General features: G+C 37.4%; 1 protein-coding gene and 1 long non-coding RNA gene across 6 annotated transcripts in view; one reads left to right on the top strand and one right to left on the bottom strand.

Moving 5' to 3' along the window:
* The window catches only part of LOC118160766, a 25,206-nt gene extending 17,069 nt beyond the window's left edge, over positions 1–8,137 (bottom strand). Inside the window, exons 1-2 of the long non-coding RNA XR_004747665.1 lie at positions 8,123–8,137; positions 4,228–4,236 (exon numbers count right to left, since the gene is read on the bottom strand). This is a non-coding gene — a long non-coding RNA (uncharacterized LOC118160766). The remainder of the gene's footprint in view (positions 1–4,227; positions 4,237–8,122) is intronic.
* The window catches only part of DOP1B (DOP1 leucine zipper like protein B), a 42,552-nt gene that overhangs the window by 10,494 nt on the left and 19,999 nt on the right, over positions 1–12,059 (top strand). For 4 of the 5 annotated variants that reach the window (XM_035315736.1, XM_035315738.1, XM_035315740.1 and 1 more), the window contains exons 5-15: positions 383–572; positions 1,414–1,512; positions 2,254–2,377; positions 3,122–3,222; positions 3,681–3,795; positions 6,211–6,331; positions 6,759–6,878; positions 7,504–7,609; positions 8,100–8,291; positions 9,149–9,839; positions 11,009–11,280. In XM_035315736.1, coding sequence (XP_035171627.1) covers positions 383–572; positions 1,414–1,512; positions 2,254–2,377; positions 3,122–3,222; positions 3,681–3,795; positions 6,211–6,331; positions 6,759–6,878; positions 7,504–7,609; positions 8,100–8,291; positions 9,149–9,839; positions 11,009–11,280 — 2,131 coding nt within the window. The remainder of the gene's footprint in view (positions 1–382; positions 573–1,413; positions 1,513–2,253; positions 2,378–3,121; positions 3,223–3,680; positions 3,796–6,210; positions 6,332–6,758; positions 6,879–7,503; positions 7,610–8,099; positions 8,292–9,148; positions 9,840–11,008; positions 11,281–12,059) is intronic. The other variant, XM_035315739.1, reaches the window with a different exon arrangement.

Raw genomic sequence — 12,059 nt, forward strand, 5'->3', positions numbered from 1 at the left:
AAAATTGGCTTTCCAAGTCTACCATCAGCTTACAGTATTTCCAGTTCAGCATTACATATGTTAAATATTTTGCAATCAGAGTTACTGCGGTAATTTCTGTTCACAGATGATCATTGTGAAAGTTTCCAAAGTATGCAGAGAAACTTTGTTTCAGTGAGTAGCACAGTGACAAAGTTTTGAGGCTAGCATTTTTGATTTTTTTTTTTCGTTCAATCAGATGCTGGCCATCTTCATGTCAAAAGGGCAATACTGATAATACAAAGGGGACAAAAATAAATAAATGTTGTGACCTAGAATACTAGCTTTGAGTAGAATTGCCATTGTATGGTATAAAACTGTACTAACAAATCTGTTACTTTGTGTCAAATATATTTCTGTACAGAACAGATGCTTTGCTTGTGAAGCTCTCCTTATTAATGGGCAAAGAAGTTTTCTATGGAGCACTCTGGGGCAGTGTTCTGGTCAGCCCGTCCATCCGGCTGCCTGCTTCTCTTTTTGTTGTCAGTCATATCAACAGAGAGCTGTCTGGAAAACAGCAGAAGTACATGCTTGGCACCGATCATAAGCTCACAGTAAGTTCATCACGCTCCTTATGGAACAGTCTTATCTACCACAATGCCAGCATGCTAGCATGTTGTGCCTTCTCTGTGTTATATTAGAATGACACACTCTGAAGAGTCAGAGGAAAAAAAAAAAAATAGGCTGAAAGGTGTGCACTTCAGAATTGCCTGGTACGATTTCTTCATGCAGACATCGTATCTGAAATGTACCAGAGAATCTCCCATACAGGTTTTGTTAACCCTGCAGAATGCAAATCTTCTGAAGTTTCTGCACTTTTTGATAATCATTACTGTAAAAGGCTGTAAAAGATTGACTCTGTTTCAAATCAGTAGACAGATGTGACATCTTCTTGTTCTGAATTATATCTTAGGTAAAATTTGGAATGCCTTATATCCAATTTATAATGTGGATTTCTCAAGTGTTTACAATCTAGAAGACAATTACGAAATTTAGTGTATTTTTATTCATTAAAATAGAAAACTTCAATAGCTAGTAATTTATTTTAGTGATAGAATTAATGTAGTGCTACCTTAAGTAATTAATATCTGCATTTTGTGAGACTGGTAGCTTGTGATATCATATTGTGACATCTGTATTATTACAAAAAACAAGTATTTTGTAACTATTAACAATATTTTGACAATATTCCACAAAACACTTTTTGGGGGATGGGAAGTAAGTGTGTAATTATCCTCTTATTTAAAACAATATTGTTCACATGTAAAAAAAAAGAAAAAAAAAAAAAAAGAAAAAAGTTTTTGCTTTCTTTTTGTTCTTGTGATTATTTGCAGTGATTATAGTTTAAATATTATCATGAAGTAAAATACCATTGTGCTTTCCTTCCTTTTACAGATAAAGTCTTTGTGCGTATCAGTACTGGATTCAAATGTTCTTGTGCAAAGAAACACTTTGGAAGTTATTCTCTTCTTCTTCCCGTTTTATACAGCTTTGGTAAGAAGACTATTTTATTATTGTCACATAAGTGTTTTGTGCAGGAAAGTATCTTCTCTGGAACCAGTCCAGCTGCCACCTCTGTTATTACCAGACATCTGAATTTTGTCTGACTTTCAAAACCAGTAAACAGATTTTGCAGTTTCTTGTTCCTCTGTCAATTTTAATAGGAGCAGAGAGACCTCTGTTACTCAGGCCCCTTACAGCTAACTCAGTTTTACATCATTTACATCAGTTTTACATCAAATGAAGCTGTGCTTTGATGGTGAATGTTGTGATAACTGGAAGATGCTTGAAGTATTCAGGCTTGAGAAGCTGCACAGAGAAAAAATGAAGAGCATTTGATTTTGTCTGTACTAAACCAAGATAATTCTGTGAAAGGCTAGAAAAACAAATACTGCTTACAACATCAGCTGTTCCCCATCATTTCCTAACTTACCTAGTAGTATAATCAGTATTTTGAAGGTACCAAGTAATTTTAAGTCTTAAGCATAACATAATGAAGTCTTCAGTATTTCTAGCTTAACTGTGGCTCTGTGCTATAAATATGAAAATGATCACATGACTGTCAGATTCCCTTTCCTGAATTTTTAGTATACAAAATACTGTGGTGTTGATTTTTTTTCCAAAAACACTAATATTACCAATTTAAAAAGCAGCAACAACAACGACACCTCGTTACAACTCTGACTTGTTCCAGTATTCATAAACAGCTAAGCTATCTTTTTTTTTTCATCCTAGGACTGCGATGAAAGCGCTATTCTACTGCGCAGGTCTGATTTAGTCCATATTCTGTCAGCAGCTACGCAGACATTGCTGAGGAGAGACATGTCACTCAACAGAAGATTATACGCATGGTTGCTAGGTACTGCACAATATACCTCACTATTTAGTATTCTAAATACCTAAGAAAACTGTTTGGGTGGTTAAAATGTAACATGCAATTTCAGCAGTTAATGAACGATGATAAAATAAAATGTTGTTTAGCTTCCATTTATGAAGTACCTGTTTGCCAAATGAACGCTTGGTTTTATTGAACAGATTTTCTCTTCAGAGTTGAATTCATTTCACTGCCCTGAATCACCGGGTATCTGATGAGTTATTTCTGGCCCCTTCCACAGTTCACCCAGGACTAGTTCAGTGTTCTGCAGAGTAGGGTGCTATTTTAAACGTGCTTTCTGGAAATAATAGTCTATTAAAGGTTCCTTTGCAGACTTAATTGTCAAAGAAGGAGTTGTGAAAGAGCTATTGCTTCTCCTCATGTGCCTTCTTTGAAGTGCCAGAGGTGACTAAAAGTGACAGGACAAGAGTTGTAGCTGTGTAGTTGCTTGAAGGCTGCCCTTGATGACCCCGTGTCTGGACCTGACTTTGGTTTTGTTTTGAAGTTCAAGGTTCGGTATAACACATCTGCATGCCTCAAACTGTGTTATGAGGGCTGTCCTTGGGCAGCACGAGTTGCTTTCAAGCAAAATGTTAAAATCACAAATGTAAAAAATACAGTGTAGTTTCAATACTTGTATAGACAATGTGTGTGTAGTGTTTGTGGTGTGTGTAGTTCACTGTAATGCAGTGTTTCTCTGTACCTGTGATGGCTCTGTTTATCTTGCAGGCTCTGATATTAAAGGAGGTACTTTTGCTCCAGACTCAACATCTTCTGAAGACCATGCTATTTATTTTTTTGGAAAATACTCTAAAGATCTTTTAGTTGAGGTGGGTGGTCAGTCTATACAGATATTTTTCTGATCTTTTTAAATTTCAGCACAAACTGTGCTTACAACTGTTAGCTGTGCCACTTGGTTTGTCCTTCAAAGCTGTCTATCTCTAAATATAGCATCCTCTTGATGGTTACATTTTCATTTCTCTGAATGCTTGCTGTGCTTTATTTGTCCCAATATTATATGTCCTTACAAATACAAATGGAATCTAATGAAACTGAAGGGTGGCATCTTTGAGGAACTACCTGAATTATTTAAAAATGCTTCCCTGAATAAGATCAGCTCTTCAGCGTTCATGATTAGAAGATGTCATTGATTTGTCTACCCTATATGGAAAACTGAAATTCGATTGTAGTTGGTACTGTACAAAATCAAACTTAGGAAGACTTCAGCTCTTAATAAAATGGCAATCTCTCTTGCACATATAACATTTTGATGTTTTCTTTTTCCTAGAGTTTGGCTGAAATTTTACATCAGAAATTCTCAGAGTCTGATACAGAGGAACAGCATCAAGCCTATTTGAAACCTTTCCGCATCCTAATCAGTCTCCTTGATAAACCTGAAATAGGTAACGTTACTTGTCACGTCTGTCCTGACTGCTAAAAACTGTTATGACTTGCTGTTCATCAGCTTTGGAAGTGGGACTCCAGACAGCACCCTGCAGAGTTCTTCCGAATTCTGAGTCTGCGTGTGTTGTACATTACTGTGCAGGGGGACTGCCTTCCTTGCCTTAGAACTGGTTCAGGACAGTGCTCTGGAGCAAGCACCCTTCAGATTGTATCTGGCTGTTCTGCAGAGCACTGCACTGTGTAGCCTGGATGTATCTTAACGGGAACTTTCTGCTGTGCCCAGAACTGCGATCCGAGAGTCCAGTTTAAAAGAAATGCTTCTGCCCTAACCTCAATATTCTGCTCCATGGAGATTAAAGTTTAATCTGTCAGGCATCTTTTATTTTTCCCCCGTTTTATAAGGAGGCTTCTACGTGGAAAACTACCAGTACTGTTTTTTCCTGGACTTGTTTCCAGTGCTTGGCTGTGCTTGTGGGCCTTCCTGTAGACTTTCATCACTCAAGTGATGGTGATGATGTTTTTCCAGACACTGTAGGCTGCTACTTGATGGTGCTAATGCTGCCAGAATGGGCAGTGCCATTTACCTGCAGCTGCTCCACCTGGAAATAACCTGTTATGGGTGTGGAAAGCTGGGGGTGTGTCTGCTGTGGGAGGTGCGGTCTGAGACTTCATGACTGAGCTGTGAAGCATTTCCTCCTCTTCCCTGCCTGTCACATGTCGTGCTGTTGTGTACAAGAAGCTCCCAGAGGGTGAGGCCCTGCCAGCCCACCCTTTAAAGGGCAACTTCTCTTTTTTGTGTCAAAAAAAAATATTAAAGGACTGGACAGATTTTAGGGTTTCATAGAATTCTGTAAGAACCATATACAGGTACATCTTTGGAATTATATTATGTGAATCTGATGGGTACAAGCGGTTAACAGTTTTTAGAAGCCAATAGAGTCTTAATGCCTGACTGTAATCCTCAGTATTGTAGGTGTTATGCTGGCTGGGGAGAGAAGTTACCACTGACTAAGCCTGTAATCTATATCATGCATAAAGCTCAGGTACTGAGCCTAAACTCTTGAGTGGCGGTTGGTTTTACAGGCTTCTGTGTCTGGTAAGATTACCCTTTTTCATGGGTCAGGAAAGACTTTTTAAGCACATTTCATATTAAAGTGTTACCAAAGCATTGGCAGGGAAAATCATAATTCTGTATTACGTACCTAACAAATGAACGCTGCCTTAATAGAAGCAGATGTTAGTCTGTATATAAGACAGTGGTGCCAGTATCTTCTTCAGCTGTTACATTTTTTTTAAGAACATTTAAAAAGCAGTTGTCATTAAAACCTATTATAGAAAGCATTTTTATTTCCTAAGAAAAATGTTGAAGGAGGGACAACTGACTATGCTTGTTAGATTAGTCGAGTAATTTGTATGCTAATTTAGAAAGTAAATGACAGATGCTATCCTACTATATGTTTTATTTTGCTGACAGTGTTAAACTGAACCACAAATATGGATTATTTTGCTGAACTACATTATACAGCATTATTCTTTCTGTTTTGATCAGTGCACAAATGATAACTTCCTGAACCTTAAGCCAGTATGACTTTCAGTTCCTTTTGAAATGGTTTTAGCAATAGAACTTTATTTTTTAAAGGTAGCAATAGAAAATATAACAAGAGTCTTCGACTCTTTCTGCTACTCTTAGTGATGTAACATTTTTTTTCCTGTATAAACACTCACTGGAATGGTTTCAATATTTTTTTAATTCAGTTTTTGGGGTGTTGTGCATGTTTGTTTATACACAACTTCAGATAAAACAAAGAACTACTGACCATGAAAATCAGGTGTGGCTGACTGTACACATCTAACTTGAACTTCCTCGATTACATATATTTTTCAGATATTGTTCCTCAAAATTTAAACAAGGCTACTATGATAAATGTGTATTGGGAAATCTGCTCGTTTTCTCATAGGAACAGGCATGGTGATTATTCCTGGTATGTGAATTGCAGGTTTATGGTGCGATTATGCCCACTTACAATGACTGCAGTGTAGGTGTCTTACTGAACTGCCTCAAGTGTAATGCGGCATCAACACTATTTCTTCCTAGATGTTACTTCAAAAGTACCTAAAAATGAAACAGAGTGGTATTAGCTAAAGTTTAGAAACAAAAAACCCTGCCAACAACAAAAAACTAAGTAGTTAAGTTCATTTTAACTGAGATGTTTTAAAAAATCTGACATTTTAAAAAGCCACATAAACATTTTCCTCATACTTCAGAAATCTTCGTGTTTTTTGTTGTTGTTAATGTTTTGGTTTGTTTTGTTTTGGTCTAGTAATCACTAATTTACATTTAAATAAACTTTTAACTGAAATGCCTGGCAATCACTTTGGTACAATTACAGGATGTTTTTTTCCTTCAATTGTAGGGCCACAGGTTGTTGGGGATCTGTTCCTTGAAGTTATTAGAGCCTTCTATTCTTACTGCAAAGATGCTCTTGGTTCTGATCTCAAACTCAGCTACAATCAAAGTGGAAACATACTTGCAAGGTACAACTACAAGTTTGCAATTATGAACGGAAATCATATCATATATACTAAGCCAACTTTCTTTAAATAAGTTAATATTAATAAAGTTAATATTATTGTATAAAAGACCAAATTTCTTATGACTTTCCAAGTGTTTTACACACACGCATGATTTCTCTTGTGATTAGCACAGAAAAATATGAAGTGCACTGCATGTTGGTGGTGTTGATTAAATAAGGTTTGATTTCTTTAATCTTGGAAAAAGATACTCCAAATTTAGCCATTCCAGTATGATGTAGTCCTTGATCATTTTTTTGTAGCTTGCAGAGGAAGGAGAAAAAAAAGTTTTTAGAATGCATCAGTTACTATATAACGTGCATGCTCTTAAAATCCTCACTGACATCTTTTCTTTTTCTTTTTTTTCCATTTTCTTTCTCCTTTTACACAGTGCAATCAAAGAGAACAAAAATGCTTCGGAAATTGTCAAAACAGTCAATTTACTGATCACATCCTTAAGCACGGATTTCCTTTGGGATTACATGACCAAATGTTTTGAAGATTGTTTCAGGTGTTTGTTATCAAACAATAGTGTTCCCTCTCCATCCCCAAAAAGTGCTCCTTAACAGATATCAATATAAGATCATAAAAAAATTTATCAAAACATTTAAATTTTGGTAGGGCCTTAACATATGTTAGCATGCAACATAAATATCTGTCTCATTCTAAAATAATTCAAAAATTCAATCAAGTAATCATTTGCGTGAAAAAATAACAACCTGGAAGAAAATAACAAAAGAAATGTTTAAAAATGGCAGCTAAGGGTGGGAAAGGCTTAAGAGGGAGGTGGACAGGGAAGATATTTTCTTTGTCTTCATTGGATGAAGAAGTGTTTTTGAGGAAAAAGGTATCTTTTTGTTTCCTTTTAAATGTAAGACTTGAAGTTATACTTAAATTAGTAAGATAGTCTGTAGAGATTTGATCTGAAAATTAGAAGCACTTTAGCATCTCACATACAAGCTGCAGTTTGGGTGGTTTTGACACAATGTTTTATGCTGCTGTATTAGGAGTCCCATCTTACTTTGCCTTTGAAGGCCTAGCTCAGTATTTTGTACTTACTTTGCTGAAGCTGTTTTACTGTAACAAGAATTTTGACATGAGAAGAGTTTATGAAATGAAGTTTCTCTCCATGCCAGAAACAAATCCACACAGATGAGATACCCTCTCGAAAATGTTAGCACTCCTCCTACAATTTCAGAGCTCTGTACGCTGTTGGTGTTTCTTCTTGACGTGATTCCTTTGGTAAGGCAACCTTGCAATTAACTACTTAAACATCTTTAGATACTTAAAAACAAATAATTTGTATTGTGACTACATAAAATGGAAGTAAGCAAATGAGCAGGCATGTGTGTATTCATGACGTCCTGCAAAGTATAGTTGCACATGCTTCTATATGGCTATCTTTGCTATTGCCTAGCAAAATGAAAATTGTTTTCATTTTCAAATATGATGATTCTATGAAAGGAATGAAAATGTGTATTTTTGTTGTTGTTGTTGTTCTTGGGTAAATCATTTGCTGGGACTTTACTGTCTCTTAGTAGCTTACTGACTATCCTAAAATGTTTGGGGCATGATTTGGTTTTTATCATATAGAATAAAAGAAGAAAGAATAGAACTGAATCAAATTTTTAGTTTAACTATTCATGAACCAATGTTATTAATGATTAAGTAGTGCTGCTTCATAGTTGAATAATATCTGGTAACTGTTTTAAATAATTCTTATTTATTTTAGGAACTCTACTCTGAGGTGCAGACTCAGTATCTTCCCCAGATGCTGAGTTACATGGTGCAATCTCTCTTGGAAAACATGGAAGTATTATGTTTACCTGAACTCACTCATGCCTTAAGGACCTGTTTTAAGGTCCTTAGCAAAGTACAAATGCCCCCTTCCTATTTGGACGTTGAGACAGGCAGTGGAAATGGGGTAGGTATTTCTCCAGTACTTACAGACGTTACAGTTAATAGTGACAAACCTGATTTTTAAATGCTAATTCTCTAAATTTAAATGTCAATGATAAATGCAGCAATAAAATTTTTTCAAAACTTATCTCCTTTTGCCCCTTTAAGAGCTATTCAGTGTCCTATAATTCATATTGGGCATCCATTTCTGACTTGTTTGAAGTATTTGTGAGGATGAAGGAGTCTTGTCTGAAACTGGGACTCTAATCCTGCCTCTTGAGAAGAGTGTGATCTTAACAGTTTGGAAAGGCACACGGCGTCATGCAGCTCTTAAGAGTTGCCAGATCAAGCCCAGCATTACAGCTGGTTGGGTCCGTAGGGCTTTAAATTGATATTTTGGTTTAACACAATGTGGTGTTATTTGAGCGCAGGTGACCGTGACAGCAAACGAGGAATAGATGGCATGAAGCAGTCACACAGGCACAGCCTGGCAAAGTTTTGCAGTAGAACAAATAAATGCATCTGGCTAGAAATAATCAGAGATAAGTAATACTGTTCCGGTGGTAAATTGGTTTAAGGAAACATTTCCATTTGCCAAGTATCTGTAGACATGGAACTATTGATGTTTGATGAGTCAAGGATTGTGAGGACTACATAAACAATTGTTATGTTTTAAATGCTATTTAATTGGACTGCTTATCAGTAAGCGATTTTATGAAAGAAATCTGCATCCAGAAATTGCAGTTACTATTTCTTTTTTTTTATTCCCTTTTATTTTTATTCCCTTCTATTCTCTGTTTCTATTTGCTTGCCACAGTTCCACATACTTCAAAATGATCTAGGTAGTGCCACATTAACCACGTTACTGTTTCCGTTTTTTAGAGCCCAGTGAAAAAGGACAGTGGGGATGTAACCTTGGAGACCAAGTCTGTGCTGCAGGAAGAGGATGAGACTCCATTCCCTCCCCTGAAATCAGAAGACAGTGGCATTGGTCTAAGCACTTCTTCCCCAGAGCTCTCTCAGCACTTAGGGGTACCAACTGTGACCCTTGAGAGAGATGATGTCTGGAAAAAAGGGGGGAGTATGCAGAAGACTTTGCACTGCATCCAAGAGCTGGTTGCCAAGTTTGCCAGTAAATACATTTTTGGGGTGCAGTTTCAAGAAGCAAGTAATGAAAGCATCTCAGCAATGAATCTGGAGGGAAAAGAGAAAAAAGAAAATGGCTACAGATTACCTGAGAGCGCTAACAAGAAAAAGAGTACGTGGGAAGCGAAGCAAATGACTGTACCTCAGTTTAAACAAATACTTTCAGACTTGTTCTCAGTTCGAGGATCACCATTCAAGAACAAAAGTTCTCATCTTCTTTCTTCTGAACGCAACTCTGGTAATAAAAAAGAAAAGGAAGAAGAGTGGGACTTAGAACAAGTGATGCTTGTCTTGGGACCCCTTAGAGGTGACTGCAAGGAAGCTTTTGCTGCAGCTTGTCACCTGTTGTTGGATTGTACCACGTTCCCAGTCTACCTTTCAGAGGAAGAGATGGAACAGCTGTATCTCTCTTTGTTTCAGATTCCTGGTAAGAAAAGATTCCTTTGCTGGACAGCTTGTGCATTTGAGAACACAAATAACAGCATGAGCTCACTTACTTGCAAGAGTTGAGACCAGCAGTAATGCCTCTTAACAGGGATGAATGCAAGTTGCTTGTGAACTTGAGAGTTACCACATCAGTATGGGTTTTGTGTCTTGGAGCTGAGGGACAGTTTTTCTCAAGCTTTTTAAATGCATGTTCTTTTGAAAGCTTTCACTACCAAACTTGTAGCTGAAGGGCTGAAAAGGTCTTGTGGCCTGGAGAGTTTGTGGCAGGGTTCAGGAGTTTCAACAACCCCTCCAAAAAAATAAACACCAAAAAGAAGTGTTAGAAGCAGGCAGAGTAGATGGAAAGCTGGAGCTCCAAACCATAGCAGAAGCAGAACAGCCCTTTCCCTTACCCTCAAAGTCCAAAGGAATTTGATTCAAGCTAACATACCAGAACAGTCTTGTATAATTGGAGGGCCTTCATAATCATGTTTCTTTGGAATATTGTACCAGGATTATAGATTCTTTTTGTAGTAATTTTTAACTGCACAGTATGGAGAATAGAGTAAGGTTTAAAGGCAAAAGGAGAGAACCTATAATAATGAAGATCTGGGTTGAATGCAATACAGGACAGGTGTTCATTTTTTCAAGGTGGTAAACAGTTAAAATATTTGGCTTTGTAGCCAGAGGTAGGAGTTCATACTTGGGACTGTCTCCAGTCAAGTCCTAATAAAACTTTATCTGATTATTCACTTAGGAGAGGCAAAAGTGGCTTGACCTGCTGTTAGCCATATCAGTTCCTCATGTGCTTTATGGTTGCTGAAATGTTAAGCCTCAATGCTACTCCAGAGAGCATCCTTGGATCAGCAGACTTCTGTTGTTAGTTTTGAAAATGACAGCTGAAAAAACAGCAGCTGTAAAATTAGTTGTGAGTAAACAAACTGGAAAGCGGAAATGAATTAGTTAGTGGGTCACAGAGGTCCTATAAGAGCTTTCTGCTGGAAGAAGCAGGGGAAAGAGAATGATTTGCTTTGAAGAGAGATCTTCACAGTTGGATTTGAGCAGTCATCTGTGTCTCTGGGTTCTGTGAGCTTACTGAGGAATTGTTGGAAATACGACCATAACCTCTAGTGTATTCCAACTTTTTTTTTTTCTTGCTTCTCTTCTGAGGAGGCTGTGATGCCAGCTTCCCTCTGTGGCTGAAGTCCTTAATGACAGTATGCTGCTGTGTGAATGACTGCTATGTTCAGAATGTGTCCATCTTCACGCTGTTGGAGGTGATCAACCATTCCCAGTCACTGGCGCTTGTGATAGAAGACAGAATGAAGCGATACAAAGTCTCTGGGCACAACCCCTTCCTTGGAAAGCTGCAGATGGTCACGCTTCCTCCTATTGCTCCTGGAGTTCTGAAGATCATCTCAGAGAAAACAGATTTCTACCAGGTATCGATACTCTTTTTTTCTTTTTTACTGCCCAACTGCACTCTACGTCCAGGGATGGGGTGGGGAAGGAAACATTCATATGAATGGGCAGTACGTTTATGTTACAGTGTTGCTGCTGTTTTGTTTTTGTATTTTTATTTATTTATTTTGCTTCGATAAGCATTTTAAGGCAATTTTATTCTTATTCATGTACTTCACAATAGGATGTTCAAAAGCGACAGGTTACTTTTGAATTGCGCTTTGGTTCCTCTGACCAAATTCTAAGGGTGGAGGCACTTGGTTTCTGACTGGAAGGGCTAGGTGCCCTTAGCCTAAACACTATGCTTTGGAGAACTTTGATACCACTCAGAGAAGTTTTCAGATAAGAGGCAATATTAGTAGGTAAATGATAACATGCCCTCCCCCTTGTTTTCAGTATATCTATTTCAAAGATGTTTTCCTTGTCCTGATCATTTATTGATATGAGGATTGGTTCCAAGCTCTTATTGTTAATTACTGTGCTTACAGCTGCTGTGCCTGACACATGTATAATCTGTAATGTTTTGTCCCAGAGAATAGAAGCAGAAGTGCTTTCCTCAACTTGTGGTGCACCTCCCTTTGAATTACCTATCCTGTAATACCGGGTTAGGAATGTTGCATTCCTTTAGGTTCGAGTGTGTGACCTGAATTCTTGCTCTTTGCTAAGCTAAGATTTGGAAATCCCTTTCAGTAATGGAGTACTTTTATGCAACAGAAAGCTTTTAAGTCAGTGAAGAAATGATGTTAATATTATTTATTGT

Source organism: Oxyura jamaicensis, chromosome 1 (genome assembly GCF_011077185.1).
Source record: "Oxyura jamaicensis isolate SHBP4307 breed ruddy duck chromosome 1, BPBGC_Ojam_1.0, whole genome shotgun sequence".
Classification (NCBI taxonomy): Eukaryota; Metazoa; Chordata; class Aves; order Anseriformes; family Anatidae; genus Oxyura; species Oxyura jamaicensis.